Here is a 19,889-nt window from a genome sequence, read left to right on the forward strand (position 1 = left end):
CTTTGCTTATTTATCAGCCTTAGAAAGAGTTGCCCAAATCGACGTCATGGGTGCGATGAAACGCGAAATGTCGGTGAACTTTTAAGATGTCGTGCTTTACTGGGATCCACCACCTTCTGACTGGATAATGTCAGCTTGTGTGGAGAGGAATAACAGAAATCTCTTAAAGCGCTTGCTTGCTGTGTATGTACAGCGATGCCCACCCCCCCCACGCCCCGCCCCCGCCCCCTCTTTCAATTCCCACCCTTTTTTTTTCAAGAGGTTAACTCATTGGGGTACGGAATATTGCCGTGGCATTAGCATATAAATGTACTCCTTGTGATGCGCGTTTTAATACGAAGCGGAGATTTAAAAGTATAATCATACACAAAACGACGATGTGTCACCGAACGGGACAAACACGAGGCAAGGGAGGTGTACTGATGCGTTGGTGCGCGCGCCCTTGTGTGTGTTCCCGCTTTTGCCAAGCCCCGCCTTTGTGACTGACAGCGCAATCAGCGGTAGCCCCAACGGGAGAAATATGCTCACATATCGCTAAACCGCATTCTCCCTTCTCCTCCTCCTCCATCCCCGAATCACCTCGCATTTTTCATCGCCGCCGCCCCTGCAGAAGCCCAAACAGAAAGACTGGCACCCTCCCGACGGCTTCATCCTTGGCCTCTGGACCCTCATCCTGCTTGTGTTTTTCAAGACGTACGGCATGAAGCACCTCAAACACATCTTCTGAGACGCCCGCATGGAGCCGATATCGAAAGCCGCATTGAAAGGGAACCTTGAACAAATGTACGGCAACGCGACTGCGAGAGCACACGGTTGCCCGTTTTTTGTTTGTGCACGGAGACTTTTGTCAGCGTTGTATGGTTTTTTTTTTTTTTCTATTTAAACTGGATGTATTTAAGTGATAAAGAGGACGCTTTGCATATGCAAGAGCGCCGCTTTGCACAATTTAGGATGGATTTATATTGCTGGTCTGGCGGTCAATTTCCTATTACCGGCTATCTATATGCATTTATTTTCTTACGCGCAGTAATCCCCTGCATGGGGGGGGTGACTTGAGCCCTGCCATGAAAAGCGCTAAAATGCGGGTCATTGACCACCCTCCCGAAAATGTTTAGAATTGCCTCGATTAATAGTTGAATCTGTAACTGAACCGCAATCTATGATCCAAAAACGATATAATTTCAAACTCAGTTTCCAACAGCAGCCTTACAAATGTAAAATAACTTAAACATTGATATACTTATGTGCGGCGATGACTCTCTGTAACTACCTCTAACAACCCAGGCTAAACTTCACGACTGATTTATAAAATGTATTTCAGTCGAGATGTACCACATTGACATAGCGTCGTGAATTGAATGAATCTTAATTGGAACATGTTTTTTTTTTTTTATAAAAAGACAATGAGAAATGTATAAATCACTGTTCACAAAGAAGTAACGAGACGCCGAAGCTTAACGTGCCCTACCCCTATGTGTCAAAATATGCTTATAGCTGAGGGTAGGTTTCACAGGGAAAATTATCAAAAGTTTGAGCAAACCTCTTATCTGGAATTTCAAAGACTAATTTGTCCTCGAGACTTACTCCAATTCATCCCAAATTAGAAACCGCGTACACTAGACATACGGACGGCGCTTGATTGTGAAATCATTTGGTTTCCCTGCTCAGCGGGTCGGCCAAGTGTGACGGTGAAATTTGAAGATGTGAAAGTTAAAACACTCGGGAGCAAAAAATGGGAATTGTGTGACTCGGACCATGTAGTGTAACTCCAGCCTAAGTGCGCACGGAAGTGAGTCCTTGAATGAGAATGTTAATCGTTTATAGCGGATGTTCTGCTCAGCACATTTTGTCTATTTTTGTGTCCAAACGGGCGAGCCAGAGAGGGGGGAAAAAGGCGGGACGGGAGCCGTCGGATTGGTGGCGACTGATGCTGCCGGGAGATGACTTGCGTTACATCTCTGCTGTCAGCGCGCATTACACCCACTGACCGTCATGTGGTGGAGAACAATCCCACATCATGGCGTCTCCCAACTTTGCTATTCACCAAATTGCCCTCCCTGTGGAAACATCCGTTAGCTTCCCGGCTGTGTAGCGCTCTGACTGACGGCTGTTCCTCTGGCCGTTCGCAGTCCGCCGATAAGTGAGTGATGAGCCACTAAGCCTCGCTGGCCGTCCCGAATGGATCCTTTGTGATATAATGGGCTTTCTTTTCATTTCTCCTTTCCCCCTTTCATTCCTGGCGTGACACTGCATCACCGCCTCATTGCCGGGAGGACTGATTGATGTTTTTAAGCACGCCGGCACCTCCCCTCGCCCAAAACCAGACAGCTGCTGCATCAGCCACCCGGATGCCTTTCTTCTTATACATTATTAATTTCCGCGCTTTTCTTTTCCGTCCCTTATTTCCTGCCATCCAATTACCGCAGCTTCCTTCCCCTTTTTTGGGGGAGCTAAATATGTTTTACTTCCTCATTTTGGCAAGACGCCGGTGCCCTGATTATGGATGAATCGCCGAATCAAAAGAGCAGATTTGTCTCCCAACTGCTCGTAACCGACAATATTGAGCTTCCCTAATTAGTAGGAGATCCTCCTTTTTACTGCTGCAATTGCCTCCCCGGAAGGTGATAAGATGACGTACGCTTTTTGGCCATCTCGGCTCGCCGGAACTTTTGTTTGAACTGCTAACTTGTGCTACTTTTGGGGTGTGCGACTGCATCCGAGCGGCGGCGTGTGTTGCGGGGCTGCTGTCGAAACGCCGCAGATCTAATTGGAGATGTGTCGATCGATCATCCGGCTTACATTTAAAGAAAAACGCGTTCGTTTTCAAATATCTTCTTTTTGACTGCGTATGGCATCCTGCGTGACCGCGAAGCTCCCGTGTGGCGGAATGAAACTAAGCTTCTTATTGCTGTCCAAGGAAAATCCCGTCATTTGCAATAGAAAAATTAATTTGATGGCTAGAATCCATTATAAAAAGTCCCAACATTTGGAGATACCAGCTTGTCATCAATTAAAGAAAAAGTCCCACTTGGAGTTTTGAGGCAATACCTGCTTGTTTCCATTCATGCAAAAATGTCTGAACATGTTTTTATCAACACTAAAAATTCACATCTGGAGGTACTTGTTTTTAATAAATACTAAAAAGTGACCACAATTGGAAATGTCATTTCCATTGGACAGCAACATTTGATCATTTTGGTCTGATCTCTCTGCACCAAAGACTTGACTGCTGATTTTTGTGTGTTTTGTATGTCAATGAAGGATCTTAATAAAAAAAAAAATCATTAAAAAAAAAAAAAAGAATTGTTGTCTGTAACTTGGTCGGTTGACTGAAAGCAAATCCCATCAACACGTTACATTTCATTTTGACAGTTGCAACAACAAGCTTGTTGTGAAATGTCACCACTGAGTCCTGTCGAATTAAGTTTTATCTAACTGCCACATAATTTAATATCTTATTGATTTGGGGGGGGGTGAAGGGGGCTTGGAGGCACTCAGCAATGGTGATTAGATTTTGGCAAAGTCAACTCCTGTATAATGGAATTTTTCTTATGCCAAGAATGACTTATTGATTGATTGACTTCAAAATAAATCGGCAAAAAATAATCTGGCAAAGATTTTCAGTAGTTGAAATATCAGTCTGGATTTTTATTTCTGCGTTTGTGGTTACACAAGAAGTCTCCCGTCTTAGGTCTTATCCAATATACAGTATTTATAATGACAGCCTGTCAATCAACAGGACCTTTGCTGGTTGCAGGTAAGACATGCACTCCAATTTGACACATTTATTTAAAGCCCAGTCAAGTGCTAGTTCCATGAATAGAACACGTGGCCACTCAAAAGCAAAAAGCAGTGGTTTCTTTAAAATCTCCAAATTTTTCGACGGTATGTTGGACTGTTTGAGAAACTAAACAGTTGGACTATTTGCTCACGCAGTTCAGAGTAGTGAACCTCGACAAGTGCCCCATGACAACAAATAAGTTTCCATGATTTATAGCAAACAAATACGCACAAACAGAATTAAAATGGATTTTTATTGATGAAAAAGCAGGGCGTCAGACAAATTTTTGCTATGTTTTTTCCTCATTATGTGGGGAAAAAAGGAATGTCAATTGAAGAAAACACTTTTTGTGAAAATCCCAAATGTCATAGTTTGAATGAAAAGAAAAAAAAATTGGCAGTTTAAAAACACGGTGGTCATATATGCAGCATAGAACATAAGTCTCTCACTCCGTTGAATTCACGGAAATGGTTTACCTTTTTTCTTATATTTTAATCTGTATATGTGTATATTTTAATATATATCTGTGCTGTGAAAAACACGTCAAAATTGTAATTTTTAACCTTCACGTTAACGGAAATACCCTATTCACGTAAAAAAAAAATGTAATGGATGTGTCTTTCACAGGACAGTGATGATATAATAAAATTAATTTATATAATACATAAAATATATATATATATATATATATATATAATTTATATTTATTGATTGACAGTTCTTTTTGTCCATGTAGCGTAGGTAGTGGCGAAGCAAGTGGTACAGGACAGGAGGTAGGAGATTTGGTTTTGTTTACTATATTTTGATTGATTCATTTCTAACAGACAATAGTGATTATCGGTCGTTTGATTACATGACATGTTTCGGCGTGTTACTTCCGCCTTCAATCAATCAATCGGAATATAGATAACAAAGAAGACTAAATGAACTTAATACAACTACTACGCGAAGCTTTTGTTTACTGCATCTGTACTGCGTGGGCATCCGCAAAGGGCGAGTATGGTGGCCCTGAAGGGGCAAAACGCATGCAACGCGTCCAGTGATGAAAATGAAACGGTGCCACTGGGTGCATGGTTAGGTTTGTAGGGCACATGCAGGGCAAAAAGACTTTTTAATTACTTGTGTTTAAATAGTTGGGTCCCTGGAGTGTCTGCTCACCCATCATGGATTACATTACACAACCCAGCAAAGTGGGTACCTTGATTTACAAGTTGTAATTCTTTTCATGATTTTGTCATCTGTAACTCCAGTTTGGGATATCTGCAAAGTTATGTTGACTAGAGAGTGACATTATTTGTGCCGGGTGAAATGCCTTACGTGCAGGTATCTGAAATGACAATTGTTGATCATAAGAATGTGCTGTTGTTAAGGACATCTGAAATTTTATTATTGATGAGGCCAAACTGAGTTACTGATATCTGCAACACATATCCAGTCTGTCTGGAAATGCTTGCCATATACGTAACTTTCAAATTAGCACGTACTCTTTGCACGCACAAAACCGTAGTATCTCAAACCCTAAATCTTTCATTTCCCCAAATATTTCTGAACGAGCTCTTGGCAATTTTTCCGGATTGTTACGTGAATTTTTCCCCGCTCCTGTCGCCATGCTAACGAAAAACCGCACTTGCCATCGGCCCGGCAGTAGAAGGGTTTTGGTTTATGCGGTGGCTCATTTGCATGAGACTGGCTCGCCCCCGCACAACACCCCTGAGTTTGAGTTTGTGTTGAAACCTTTTCATCCATTTCGCTGACATTGAATCTTCCCAGAATAAATACAGAGGAAAAAAAAAATAAAATAAAAAACCCTAACCCATTCCCAGTTGAACGTTAATTGGCACATACCTAGAATATTCCAAGTGTGTGATAAATACGCTGCTAGTCAAGCAGCCACCCCATATGAGCAACTGGCGCTTTTCATACAAGAGTACAAAGGACTCCCCCGGCTGCGTCCTCGTCTGAGACCGTGACTCCTCTCATGAGTCACCGCACAAAGACAAGGCCCAAATCAATGGGGACTCAACACAAGGATGTATCGCTACAAAACCTCGTCTCGCTGTTTTCACCCACACTGACACCTGATTCTTTGGCGAAGTGGCGGTGAAAGAGCGCAACAAAGCATCTCAAGCACGCCAGAGGGCCAGTTCTATATGCGGCGCGATCAAAGCGCACCGAGCCATCGCCATGTCACATGGTTCCTCGTCCGAGGAAAGTCTGCGCCGGCGAATGCGGCGGCCGCTCCGTCTTCATCGTCCTCTTGTCTGCTGTGACACGGCGGTGTTTGCATGACTTGTAGCAGCATCAATCACACTATTAGCAGGAGACAGTGCTCATTCGTAGGCAGCTGAGGTATGAAGACGTGCCGCCGTAAAAACATAACGGTAAAATTACGAGGAAGCCAACCTCCTTTGAATGTCAAAATTCCCACACAAACGTTTCGCACTGAAAGCTGCTGGCAGCCATGAAGGGGTCCTCCTACATCCTTCCTCATGGGAAATTCTCAGAATGATTCAGGACGTTAAATGGCGTAGGCAAAAGAGAAAAAAGATTCGCAATGTAGCATTGCCAGCCGTGTCTTGGATAGCATGTTCCAATTGGGGCTCATTTCAAGACCCTAAAGTGAATTCACAGATTTAGTTCTAAAACACATTGCATGTTTGAAGATAATTGCTATAGGCGTGCAAAGACTGAAATATGTGGTGCTCAGATGTAGTGTGTATTCAGCGAATTGTGAAGTGCAGATAGCTAGCTAGCTAGCTAGCTAGCTATGCTGTCTGCTGATATGGCAGCTTCACAGAGCCTTACTGTCAGCCATGAGCGCACGCATGTGGCATGTGGAGGGATTCTGACTTGACGGCCAGCATCTAGACCAGGGCTTCGGGCTAGTGTGGCCGCTTTAGAGCGCCTCATTGTTGGCCATGAGTGAGCGCACCTCACGACAAGATGGAAGAGTTGGGGGAGGGCACGGGGGAAGTCCTTGACATGACGACAAGGAATTCACGCTTTTGTGGCCGCTTTTAGAGCGCCTCGTTGTCATGGTGTGGAAAAGCCACGAGACAACCCGGTGGCGGATATGTTTTCACATCGCAAACTTAAACTTATGTGTAAGCATAAGTAAGATATGAGACAAAGTAGTATCCATTTTTCAGTTCATAGTACTGCACATTCAGCAAACAAATTGGGATGGGCTCCAGCACGCCCCGCGACCCTCGTGAGGATAAGCGGTATCGATAATGGATGGATGGATGGATGGATGGCTTCTGAATTTGTTAAAGTCCGAGCCCTAGTATGCGGTGAAACCAGTGAAGTGATCATTGTCAGGAGGTAATTAGGTCCAACTTTCCACAGGGCACTACTGAGTGTGTTTTGGGGCATCTTGTTGGGACATAACACCTGGTCTCTGGGCCTTTACAATTGGAGTCTGATAGTGAAGTAGAACTACTGCAAATTTACGTGTATGCTAATATTACTACTTTATTCTTGTAAAAAAAAAAAAAAAAGTTTTCTAAATTATTTCTCGTAAAATCCGAGCGAGCATGAGGTGACGATGCTCGATCCTCGTATAACTTCACCTTCGCAGCGCGAAAAAAAAAAAAAAAAAAAAAGAACGCGGGCTTGTGACTTTGAACGCCTTCCGTGCGCTTTTCCCCAACGAGTGTCAGTCCGGATCAACGTCGTCTCGCGTCGAAGTCTAGCCGCGTTCGGGTTCGTCATCCAATCACGTTTGGCATCCCTTGGCGACTTCTCCGTCCACGGTGCGGTTAGCCGTCAGAGGGGCGGGGCTCCAGTCGGGCTGGTAGAAGTGGATGTCAAACGTCCGTGCCCAGTCGGCGAAAACCCGCTTCTCGGTGATGAAGCGGTGGTGGCTTCCCCTGCGGCCGCGCTCGTGCGATATGTACATGGCGCACTCGTCGGGGCCCCGCGGCTCGTAGTAGTGGTAGGGCACCGATGGGTGCTCGGGATCCCTGCTGTGGAGACACGTCAAAGGATGCCTGAGGCACAAAGTCTGACAGACTTAGAATTGCGCAACGTGGCGGTTCATTGTTCCCTGCCATGTTGTATTGTGTCACTTTAAAGCAACCTTTGTTTTGTTTGTTTTTTTGCAGTATACTTGATGTAATCGTGACGTGCAAACTGTTACATTCTTTACATTCTATTTAATTACGTTATTATATTATTGAGAGCTATTTTCTCTCATTGAAATACACAAACGGGCAGAGCTGGGCATTCCGTCTCCGTGAAGGACCGGTCCTTCTATCCGTCGCTGACGGACGTCCGTTTTGCCGACGGTTGACAAATGACGGGAAAAAAATTCAAATAGACGGATTAAGCATAGACGGCAACCCCTTTATTTAGTCCGTCATACGTCTGCGGTCCGTCACTAGTCTATTTTTCGCGGCGAGTGCGGGGAGGAAAATAGTGAGTTGTTGCTTGGGGGACAGATTTGAGTGAGGGACAATCCTGTGAACAGGCTTCCAAAACGCGGTGAGTCACTATATCTGTTCAAATATCATCCAGCAGGGCGAGTGCTTGTGAAGGTTTAGCCGGTCTCGCCGACGGACGGGTGTTTAAAATTAGAGGCAGACCGGCCGATAGACGGACACTATTTTTTTTCACCCCGAAAAAAAAGGCGATTAATGGGACGACGGAAGGGTACGAATGTCAAAGTTGATGTTGACGAATAACGGATGCTCAATTTTGAGTCAAATGCCCCGCTCTGCAAACGGGAGTAAACTTGAACGGAGTAACATCATTATCATTCATTTCAAAGGGGAAAGATGATTTCAAATACCGTATTGACGCCACACATCGCGCACATTGCTGCCATTTCCACGATAGACAAGTAGAGACGCTCCACAAATAAGGTCTGCGATGTTACGGAGCCTCGGTGGATGAATATAGTGGCGGAACGCTGTATTTGAGAGTGCACATACTGTGCTTTGGTCTTTGAAATGCTAGAGGGTGACATGTCGCGGGTTTTCTTTCCCTCTCATGGCCAATTTTATGGTAAGACTAGACCATCTTTATTTTTTGGGCCTTAATCCTTACTCCTTCATTTTACAAGAGCTAATCCTTTTTAAAGATACCCCCGTTCACACTCATCTGTCACTAATACCTCAACTATTGCTGAAATATTAATGATGCTCCTTGAGTAGGAACACCGATCTCAACGTAACATCATGCATCTCGACCACTCTCTCACCTGCAGAAGTCGGGCGAGACCATGCCGTACACATTGATCCTATCGCACAGCTCCAAGGCGATGGTCATCGTGAACCAGCCGGTGCTCAGCCACGAGTTGGATACCTTCCTGCGAGAAAGGAAGCGGGGGACGGTTAGATGGATGTGTAACATGTTTGGTTTTGGCGCGTGATGGAATGAAGACTCGTCTCAATCCGGCTCTCGATCGCTCACGCCGTGGCGCGGCGCCATTAAAATACGCAGCCGTGCCGTCGCGTATCGAGCGATACAAATGAAGCCCGTCAAATGGTCGAAGCCTTCATCGCAAGGACAAAGTGTCCAATGACGGATGACCAGACAGACAATTTTGCGCTACCGTCAAAATGGGCTGCAATTCTCTTGAGGAAAGAAAAAAAAAAAAAAAAAAGGAATCTCTTTACATGTGAAGTTCTTCAGAGCCTCAAGGGTGCTGCCAGATGATAAGATGTCAGATTTGCTGTGGATTTTTCAGGGTTTAGCAGTCAGTAACACCACACTGAAATCCCCCCCCCCCCACCCAAAAAAAGAAAAATTTGCATCGCTAAACGTGCTACATAAAACAGAACAGTTCCGCTCAATATTAAAGTCTGAATATAAAAAGGAGAAATGTATCATTGAAGACTCAAAAATTCATTTTTTGTCCCAAAATGTTGGTGGTTAAACGAAGAACAAAGTGTCTTTGATGTCTATGAAAACAGCTGTCACATTAGGCTGATTGACAATGCTACAAAAAAAAAATGAAAACACTACCGAACCGTTCAGTTTGTTGAAATTTGTCTAAATGTTTACAAAAACAAGGTCCATTGTTGACGCGTCCTTGATGTTTACAAAACACATATGTAAGGTTCATTGAAGTCAATTGTCAGAAGTTTACAAAAACATATGTTTGTTTACGACTGAATTGTGCTGGATGGTTAGGAACACACCATGTTAGGTTTATTTTAGACACAAAACTCTCTTTGGCATTTACAAATTTAGGTTAGGTTTATTGTACATTGAATTGCATTTGTCGTTCAAAAGTATTCGTAAAAGCATTTGTCCACACGATCTTTGATGTTGACAAAAACATTTACGTTAGGTTCACTCAAGACTTTAGTCTTTGTGAAAACATCTTCATGTACTAAATTGTCCGAAAACATGCGTAAGGTTAATTGAAGACTAAATTGTCTTTGTCTACAAAAGCACTGAAGACTGTGTATGAAAAAAAAAAACAAATGTTACATTTATTTGAAGAGTAAATTGTCTTTGCTGTTTATAAAGACATTTGCCATGTTGGTTATGTGAAGATGCTAGCTTGTTTTCACTGTTTTCAAAACATACAGTACATGAGGTTCATTGAAGACTAAAATGTCTTTGATGGTTCATTGAAGACACTAATGTCTCCGAAGTTTTTAAAAACACATATTGGTTTTTGATGTTTTATGACAACACCTACCCTGTTAGATTCATTGAATAAATTATCTTCCGTGTTTACAAACAGAAAGCTGTCACTGTCAGCGAGTGTCAGCATGAGCCGCAGTGCCGACGCATTCATGTGTTTTTTTTTCTTCTTTTTTTCCTTTTGTTTTTTTTTCTTCTCGTCTTTCATCTTCTCGAGGCGACGTCCTCACGAGGAACCCGCGTGTCCTCGTCGTTCCTGTCGTGTTTTCACGGTCGTGTCGAAGAATAACACCGAGGCAAATGTCGCCAAGCCGCGAGTGGGCAAACATCAATATTTATCCCTCTAGCCGATCGTGTTTACTCGCTACTTTTCCCCCGCTGGAATCCAACAATTTAACGAGCTCTTTGATTAGGTGTTGATTTTGCGGCACGTGTTTGAACTTTGAACAAGCTTTCCATGCAGGCTTTTATGGGCAAATTTACATAAAAACGTGATGAACGGGTCCCCCTTTGAGTTGGAAATCAAAACAGAAACCTTTTGACAACCTGCTCAGCCTCCCATAGCTTCACGTTATTGAATAATAATAATAAAAAAAAAAAATTAAAAAAAGGGTGAAGCTCCAGAAGCGCCAAATACTGATCCATTTTAACTAGGAGTGGGACAAAATATTGATATTGCGGGGTCGATCTGTTCATGTATAATACCAATCATCCGTTTTAACTAGTGGTGGTGCAGTATAGGCAGCGATAACTGAGACGGTAACACCAAGTATAAAAGTTCCACTGTTCCACAACAAAGGGTTTGAAGCAAACAACAAAATAACCACATACTGTGATTTTTTTTTTTTTTTCCTAGTGCAAAGGGCTTCTTGCATATCATTCAAGTACGACACAAAACTGCTGAACAGCAAACCAACATTAAGTGCAAGAATTCATTTTATGCATGTTTTTTCCAAATTAGATTTACGGTTTTATCACTATTGTAATAATAATAATTAGAATAATATATATATATATATATATATATATATATTTTTTTTTTAAGACATTTTTATTAATTACTCAACTAACTCCTCAGACCTGCGGGTCACCAGTTGCCCATCCCTGGCTTAATTAATGACTGAGCAACAAAAAAAAAAAGTATAATTTTTTTTTTTTTTAAAAAGCCCCCCTAATCAGTCTCTTGAACTCACGCTGAGAGACATCTGCTAGCTCCTCTGCTGCTGTTATTAAAATTGGATGGATGGCGAAACACTCATCACGCTGTGTTAATTACCCTGACTCCAACAGCAGGGGTAAAACTAAAATCATTATAATAAACACATACATGCAGGGCAGACGTGCCGGGTTTTTGATTGCGTCGTAGGTTGCCCATAGAGGCTCCCTGCGGTTACCCAATGGGAGTATTTTTAAAGTGACACTGCATGCGTAACAACAAGTTAAACACCCCCGCTCTTCACAATCATTAATTCCCAATGTCGCAGCGGCGGTAAAACGGGAAATGAGAACAGCAGCCGCTTAATCACGGCAATTGTTTGCCGTGATTCAAGCCGCCAGGGTGGGATAAATGTCCGAGCTGTTCACCTCGACACACACACACGCACACACACACACACACACACACACACAAGGCAATTTCCCTGCCGACGTCCATCTTAGCCGAAGTGGCGTTCAATCTCCTCGGACACACCGAACAAAAGCTCAGGCGCGGAGGCCGAAACCAATTGAGCTCCCTTGTATTCACTGTTAACCCTCAGCTTGCATTCTAGTTGAAGAAACTTCTTTCTGGAAGCTCGCAGACAGAAGATTGTCTCCTTGAACGGGTAAAACAGTGAAGTGCATTACAACAACAAGGGCACTGAGTCGAATAAATAGCTTCGCCAAGGTTTAAATGGAACTTGGCCAAATTGTAATGGCTTAAAATCAGAACCTTCACGAGCACAACAGCATCCAGAGGATTGTGAACCTTGAATTTTGTTTTATTTTTTTCTTATGTTTACAAAAACAGCTACAGTACATACCCAGTACCCGGGAATTGGACATTAGAATGTGTTGGGTTCGTCGAAGAATTAATTGTCATTGAGTTTCCTCATGCTTGTACATTAGGTTCATTTAAGACACAGAATCGTCTTTGATGTTTAAAAAACACTTTGGTTGGCTTTCCTGAAGATCAAAAGGAGCCTTATCGTTTAGTTTGATTGACGACTAAAATGTCCAAAGGGTCAGTGAAGACTGAATTAGCTTTGCTGTTAATGACAACACAAACCCATTAGGTTAAATGGTTAAATTAGGCAAAATCATTGAAGACTTTTGTCTTTGATGTTTCCCAAAACTTGTACATTAGGTTCATTGAAGACTTTGAACCGTCTTTGAAAACACACGTTGACTTTATTGAACACGAAATTGTCCAGTTACTCATTAAAAACCAAATTGTCTCTGAGGTTTATGAAAACACATACCGCTATTTTTTGTAACTCGTCTTTGATGTTTCCAAAAACACTGAAGGTAAAATGTCGCGTAGACGTTCGAATCGACTTATAGCGTCCTTATAGCGAAAGGAGGTAGTGAGTATGCCGTAAAGCAATTCAGGATGTTTGTATTTCTTTTTGTGTGCCAGGGTTGCGCTCATGAAAATACAGACCCCCCAGGGCATGACTTAAGTCCCATTCAACTACTTATAAGTCAATGTTCCATCAAAAGAGTTGTGAATAAAATTTATGAAGGTCGAATTCTTGCCCAGTGCTGCTTTAAGTGTACAAAACCATGTCAAATTCAATGAAGACTCGTTATATCGCAAAACATGCAGGTTGCATTCACCGAAGACGATAAAGTGTCTCCGATGCTGACCGACAAAATTCTGGTTCATCAAAATTGTCCTGTCATCAAAATTGTCGGCGGTGTCTCTTGGGTGTTACCTGTCCTTGCCCGTTTCCCTCTTGAAGAGGTCGTCAAACTGCAACATCTTCTGCCAGGAGATGATATAGACTTTGAGTGCGGGCAGCACCTGGCTCATGAGCCGCAGGTTGTTGTAGACCAGGCCCTTTCCGTCACGCCGCATGTAGCTGCTGGGCCCCCAGAAGATGAAAACGGCGTCCTGGCTGGCGTTGAGCAGTTGGTTGCGACTCCTCAGCACGCGCTGCATGCTGGAGTGAGCGATGACACGCAGGGACGTGCGGCGGCCCACGTCGGAGGCGTAGCCCCCCGCGGCGGGCGCGTCGTTCATGCGGATGACGCACTCGGCCCGGTCGATCTCTTCGCCCCGGCCGCCCCCGATCAGGTGGCCCGAGCTGGTCACCAGGGCGCACGTCTGGCAGTGCATCTTGAGAGGCTGAGGGAAAGGAATACTCGTGAAGATATCATAGCCAGGCTGGGAGGCAGTATAGTACTTCTACTACTACTACTCAGTAAGATACTGTAATATTAGTTGTTTTTCATAGAGGATAAAGAATACATGCCTGTGAGTATTGTTATATTATCTGTCTACAAGTGTTGTGCTACCATTTGTGTTCAGATATCCGTTGCTCCTCAAACGACCACTATCGACGCTAGCAGTTAGCTTGACAATGGCGTTTTGCATTGTTTGTTAGCATTAAGTTAAGCGGTCTTTCCAAAGGCATAGCTGTGTGGTTGAGTTAAATACGCAATCACTACGTTTATGCGCCGTCCATTTTGGGGTTCATGTGAAAATTCCGGTTTCTCAGACATTCGGAATAACCTGTTTTCATGTGTATACGTGGTAATTGTGACGCGTTGGACTATCGCCCATCTAACCGCGGCGCGCGGACAACAATGTGGCGCAAATCAGCGTCATTTCCGTTTCTGATTTTCTGCCATCAATACAAGACATTGTCTTCAAAAGACCAAGATTCCTTGCAAATAGAGTACGCGCAGAACACAAATGAATGTTCCTGTCAATATGTGTTTATATGACTATGTATTTTGGCTAGAAAAGGAGTAACCCAGGGATCTTATTTGAGTTTTTAATAAGGGAATTTGACCACATTCAGGGTTTTGGGGGTGTTTCCATGGTCTTGCGCAACTGGAATATTGCTAACGTTCCGGTTTTGAAAGCGTTATTAAATTGTCTTAAACGTTTTTAAAAAAACTGCATGGTAGACTCATACAGGTTTTTAAATTTTTTTATTTAATTAAATTTTCAATTTTTTATTTTATATTGACGCAAAAGAGGCATCGTTGGTTCTTTGAAACCCCCAAACTGTCTTCATTTCAGATAAATTGCACATGGGGTTCGTTTAAGACTCTTAATTCCTCTTCACAGTGTGCAAATGTCATTAGATTGAATAAAAGTCCAAACTGTCTTCTTTTCAGTTTCTCAGAAAACGTGTACATTTGGTCAATCCATCAACTCAGGAGTAAAATTGGCTTTCATGTATACAAAACCCGACCCACCGACCCTTCTAAAGTTTGCATCTCGTGGTTGGTTTGTTCGGATGAACGCAAAAGAGGCAGGGATGCTGCACACACCTGGGGCAACTTTGAAAGAAAGAAAGCTTCACGACGCGTTTGAGGTTTTAAAAGTCTTTGTTGACAAATGGGGAGCGACGGCACCTTCTGGGTGTGTGCAGCTTGGCATTGCGTGCTTTGCCATCCTTTCGCAAAGGACGTGAGGAAAGGATAAAGACTCTTACGCCCACACTCATAGGATAGACAGTTAGCAGCAAAAATGAAATGTTGTCAGATACGCACTGGTGATAATTACTTAGCTTGCGCGACTAGCTAGCCTGTATTTTGTTGGAAATAATACCGATGACTAAATTGTCTGAGAGTTCGCAAAACAGGCATCGTTGGTTCTTTGAAACCCCCAAACCGTCTTCATTTCAGATAACTTGTACACGGGGTTCGTTTAAGACTCTTAATCCCTCTTCACAATGTACAAATGTCATCAGATTGAATTAGTCCAAACTGTCTTCTTTTCAGTTTCTCAGAAAACGTGTACATTTGGTCAATCCATCCACCCGTTTTCTGGACCGCCTACATTTGGTCTAATGAAGACTAAATTGTCTTTTACCTTTACAACAACTCAGCCCCTAGCTTAACTGTTGGCTAAATTGTCTTGCGGATGTTAACCGAGCATACACATGCTCCTTTGAAAACGTGGCATTTTCTTCAGTTTATGAAAACGCGTACATTCGGTGTAAAGAAGACTAAATTGTCTGGCTGTTTTTGTCAGTTTTTGAAATCTTCAGGTTCATTGAACGCTAAGTCGTCTTTGATCACGCTAACTTGAACGTTAGCTTTGCTGTAGACTCCAATTTGTCTTTGATGTTTATAAGGCATATTGTATGTTAAGTTAATCGCAGACTCCAAGTTGTCTAATTTTGACAAGCATCTACATTACGTTCATAGAAGACTCTAAATTGTCTCCAATGTTTATAAAACATTCACGTTAGGTTCTTTCTGACAACTTGTACGTCATTATTAGAAAACTCATTTCACCCCGCTTCTCCTTTTTTTTTTTTTTTTTTTTTTTTTTTTTGCATCCTGTTAAACGCTTTCGAAAACATCCATCCACTGTCAATACAAAATCTGGAAAAATGGGTGTCATTTTTTTACAGCGGCGCCACAGCTTAAAAGTAGCACAGAATTGGGGTAATACTTTACAAATCAGTGACTGCAATATTTCAGTGTCACAAAAGAACCGATAATGTGAAATATATGACACAATAGCAAACAGGAATCCCGACATCTCTTGAGTCTAACTACGCCACAAGCTTTATGTATTTTTCTGTGTTTAACAGCGCCGCAAGGCACCGATGTGCAACCCGGAACACTCCTAATGATGCTGTGAAATGTGGCCCCGACACGAGTGGCGTTTATTTACATGCTGCGTAAGCCATTACAAACGCGGGCCGGAATGATCATAGCTGCGCGGTGAATGCTGATCATCTGATTCCTGATCGGAGGACAGCGAAGAGAAGAAGTCGGGGGATGCAAGAAAGTAAAAGGAGATATATGGAAGCAGCGGGAGCCATTTGGTGCTTGATGAAACACGGCGCTAATGAGGTCCTGGCGGTCTTGGCCACCTTAAGGCGGCCCCCTCCCACCTGGCTGCACTCTGACAGCAAATCTTTGCAGCAGCCGAGCTAGGTTGGAAGTTGTATTTGTACCCGGGGGCCCCTAAATGCCTCGCCGAGCTCCTCTGTCTCCAGAAGCGTCGCCTCGCTGGCCACCGATGGCTCTCTTCGGGGAGGTTATTACTGAGAAACAAGGCTCTCCATCTCACCCGGAGTCATTTGACTTATTCCAGGCGGACCGTCCTGACAACTGGATTTATATGACTGATTGCAGATGGCTCGTTCTAAATCCTGCAGTTTTATGACTTATTCCAGGTGGCGCGTCTTTAAAGCTGGAGTCATGTGACTTCAAGCGGCGCATACATCCAAACATCCGGGGTGATTTGAAGCAAGAGCATCTTAAAAAAACAACAACAAAAAAATAGTCACTGGATTCGTCCTAACAACTGGAGTTATTTGACCTATTCCAAAACGGACGCTCCCAATATGACTTATTGTGGCTGGAGAGTTCAAAAACCAGGATCCATTTGACTACTTCATCTAGATGGTGCTTCCTAACAACTGAGGTTGTGAAGTATTCCAAGTGCAGATTCTTAACATCAGGATTCATTTAATGTTTTTTTTCATTTTTTTAAACTTATTCCAAGCAAAGCTTCCTAATGACTAAAGTCATGTGACTCACTCCAGGTGGCGAGTTCTAGCAACAGATTTCATTTGACCCAGTCAAGGCGGCACATCCTAACTACTGGATTCATTGACTTATCCTAAGCAGAGGGTCCTCACAACGAGAGTCCTCTGACTAATTCCAGTTGGAGAGTCCTAACATCTGGATTCGTTTGACTTATTCCAGGCGGAGAGTCCTAACAAGTGGATTCATTTGACTTCATCAAGTTGGCGCATCCTAACCTGACACAATTGAATTCATGAGTTATTCCAGTGGGAGGGTCTGACCATCTGGATTCATTTGACTTATTCCATGCGGCGCATCCTAACAACTGGACCATGTGTCCAGGTGGACCGTCCTAACATCTGAAGCCATCTGAGTTATTCCAGCATACTACCACTTGATCGGCTGACTTTTTCCCAGAGCGAATCGCCTAACAGCTGCAGTCATGAGCTTCATTCCAAGTCTGGAGTCCTGACACCTGGATTCCTTTGATTTATTCCAGGCGGAGCATCCTAATAAGTGGAATCTCATGACTTATTCCGAGTGAGAAACCTAAAAACTGACGTCATGTGACTTATTCCAGGTGGGGAGTCCTGACAACTGGATTTATTCAACTAGTACTAGGCGTCGAGTCCTAACAACAGAAGTCATGTGAATTACTCCACGTTGCGCCTCCTAACAGCCGCAGTTTCTTATCCGCGGCAAATCATCCTATGTGTGGCTGATGCTGAACAAACATTCGCTCTTGCTAATAAATCAGCAGCGGTTCGCATTGTTCACGTCTTCAGCTCGCATGAATCATTGATGCGCTTGAAATTGCTCGTTTTGTACTTCCCGAGTGCTGCGAGCACAACAACCTTCACTGTCTCGTTGATTAGGCAGACGTGGTTATGATCGCCGTCGGGCTATTTTGTCTCATTGGAGAAATGCATCGAGAGAGGCATGAAAACAAGACATGGCGGCCAATGAAACGGTTGCTCAGTAAATGCTTGCAAAAACATTTCATTCCATTGTTTTTTTTTTTTTGTTTGTTTTTTTTGATTGCATCGAACAGCTGCGCCACTTTTGCTTTGTCTCATTTGCCGTGTTTGCTAAGTCTCACATGCAACTGCTATTCTGTCAAATCCTATTTCACCTCAATTGTAGTGAATCGTATCGCACCGGAGAAGCATATATTGTAATTGGAGTGACTCGGAACATTTTGTATCATATGACCGTGTAATTGGAATTTATCGTATCGTATGTAGCGAACTGTACCATGTATATCGAATTCCATTGTAATTTGATCGTATCATTACGGAGTGAGCTTTATATGTATCGCTATTAGAGTGAAATGCATTGTGTCATACAATTCGTACTGCAACTGGAGTCAGTCGGAGGAGCTTTATACGTGGAGAATTGACTTTCGGCTTCACAAGTCACAATTGTCAGATTTGAACATATTACATCATATCATAATTGGATTTTATTGCATTGTGAATCGAGTAAAGCGTGTTGCATAATAATTATAGTAACTCGGATCCAGATTGGAGTCAATCGTATTTAAATTTCACTTAATCGTGTCGCATCATACTTGGAGTCAGTTGTTTCGCTTTCACATGGTGATTCCAGGAACGCCAATCATATATGACATCATATCGTATTTTAATTGGATTCATAAAAAAAACAAGTATTGATTAAAAAAAAATATGCGAAAAGGTGAATCTGTGGGTGCAGAGGCGCAAGTGTGCGGGGGTCCTCTGTACAGTAAAAAATATTTCTTTGGCCCCATTTCGGTGCCCACGAACTATGTTGAAGTGAGTCTAGGAGCCTCATTTAGACAAAAACAGTGCCTTGCTGCCATCTCGTGCAGATGCCAAGAATCTACATTGAAGTGAATGGAAGAGCCTCATTTAGACAAAAGTCGTGCTTTGCCGCCAACCTGTGTCATCTCTATTGTTTTCAACCTTTTCAGGAGGCGTCAATTCCTCGCGTATTTTGGCGGCAGGCTTCGGCATCACGAATGACGGAACGTCGCAAATGTCGACGCGAGTGCGAGACAGGCAGGCGCCGCGCTCCGTCGCTTGTACGGTAGGCGTCTAATAATATCGAGTCGGTAATTAAACAGAGGAAGAAAAGGCCTGGGAGTGTAGCGGACATGATCGCCGGGTTGTTTTTATCCCGATTGGCTTCACGCTCGGCGCTCACATGGCCGTAGCCGCTCACGCGTAACACGGCCGATAATTGCTCCTTTCCCGACGTCCGGATCGGTCCCTGGAGGACTGCGAGGGGGCCATTACGCCTGATGGATGCCATGCCCCCTCAAAGCAGAGAAATAGCATTCCGGTGTTGTTATTGATTATTTGGTGGGGCGGCGAGAAGCGAGATGGGAGGGGAGGGGTGGGGGGGGGCCGGGGTTGGGGGGGAGAGAGCGAAGGCCAGCCAGCGAGCACGGCGGGTGGTGAAGAATTGGCCAATGCTCCAAGATGGCAATCATACCGAGCAGCAGGGCGTCGTCGTCTGCTGCTTCACAAGTGCAATTTTTGCTGCTTCGAGGCGTCAATGTGAGGCAGGCAAACAGAAAGTCTCAGAAAGCTAAACTTGACAACTTTTCTGTGCTATGGTACGTACGCCGCCTTGAAAATTATTCACACCCCTTTGAACTTTTTCACATTTTGCCACCTGACAACCACAAACGTCAGTAGGTTTTTTTTTTGTTTTTTTTCTTTTTTCAATACGATTGTCCAACACAAAGTAGCACATAACTGTTCAAGGAGAAGTCAAGCCCCCGAAATTCTTTGCGATAATATTTTGCAGGCGCCTTCAC

At 43.4% G+C, this 19,889-nt stretch overlaps 2 protein-coding genes across 4 annotated transcripts in view; one reads left to right on the forward strand and one right to left on the reverse strand.

The window, feature by feature from the left end:
- Nucleotides 1-19,889, forward strand: part of pigk (phosphatidylinositol glycan anchor biosynthesis, class K) — a 65,876-nt gene that overhangs the window by 19,604 nt on the left and 26,383 nt on the right. Inside the window, exon 11 of one of the 2 annotated variants that reach the window (XM_086043917.1) lies at nucleotides 611-3,154. The exons of the other annotated variant lie outside the window; for it this stretch is intronic. Within the exon in view, the coding sequence (XP_085900043.1) occupies nucleotides 611-727 (117 nt within the window). The 3' untranslated portion in view covers nucleotides 728-3,154. Of the gene's footprint in view, nucleotides 1-610; nucleotides 3,155-19,889 lie in introns of those variants that run through there. 2 annotated transcript variants of the gene reach the window in all.
- st6galnac5a (ST6 (alpha-N-acetyl-neuraminyl-2,3-beta-galactosyl-1,3)-N-acetylgalactosaminide alpha-2,6-sialyltransferase 5a) overlaps nucleotides 4,016-19,889 on the reverse strand; it is a 29,536-nt gene continuing 13,662 nt past the window's right edge. For both annotated transcript variants that reach the window (XM_086043921.1, XM_086043920.1), the window contains exons 3-5: nucleotides 13,297-13,709; nucleotides 8,985-9,092; nucleotides 4,016-7,749 (exon numbers count right to left, since the gene is read on the reverse strand). In XM_086043921.1, the coding sequence (XP_085900047.1) occupies nucleotides 7,500-7,749; nucleotides 8,985-9,092; nucleotides 13,297-13,709 (771 nt within the window). In that variant the 3' untranslated portion in view covers nucleotides 4,016-7,499. The remainder of the gene's footprint in view (nucleotides 7,750-8,984; nucleotides 9,093-13,296; nucleotides 13,710-19,889) is intronic.

This window comes from Filicampus tigris, chromosome 10 (assembly GCF_054856515.1).
Source record: "Filicampus tigris isolate MCC_2025a chromosome 10, RoL_Ftig_1.0, whole genome shotgun sequence".
Lineage (NCBI taxonomy): Eukaryota > Metazoa > Chordata > Actinopteri > Syngnathiformes > Syngnathidae > Filicampus > Filicampus tigris.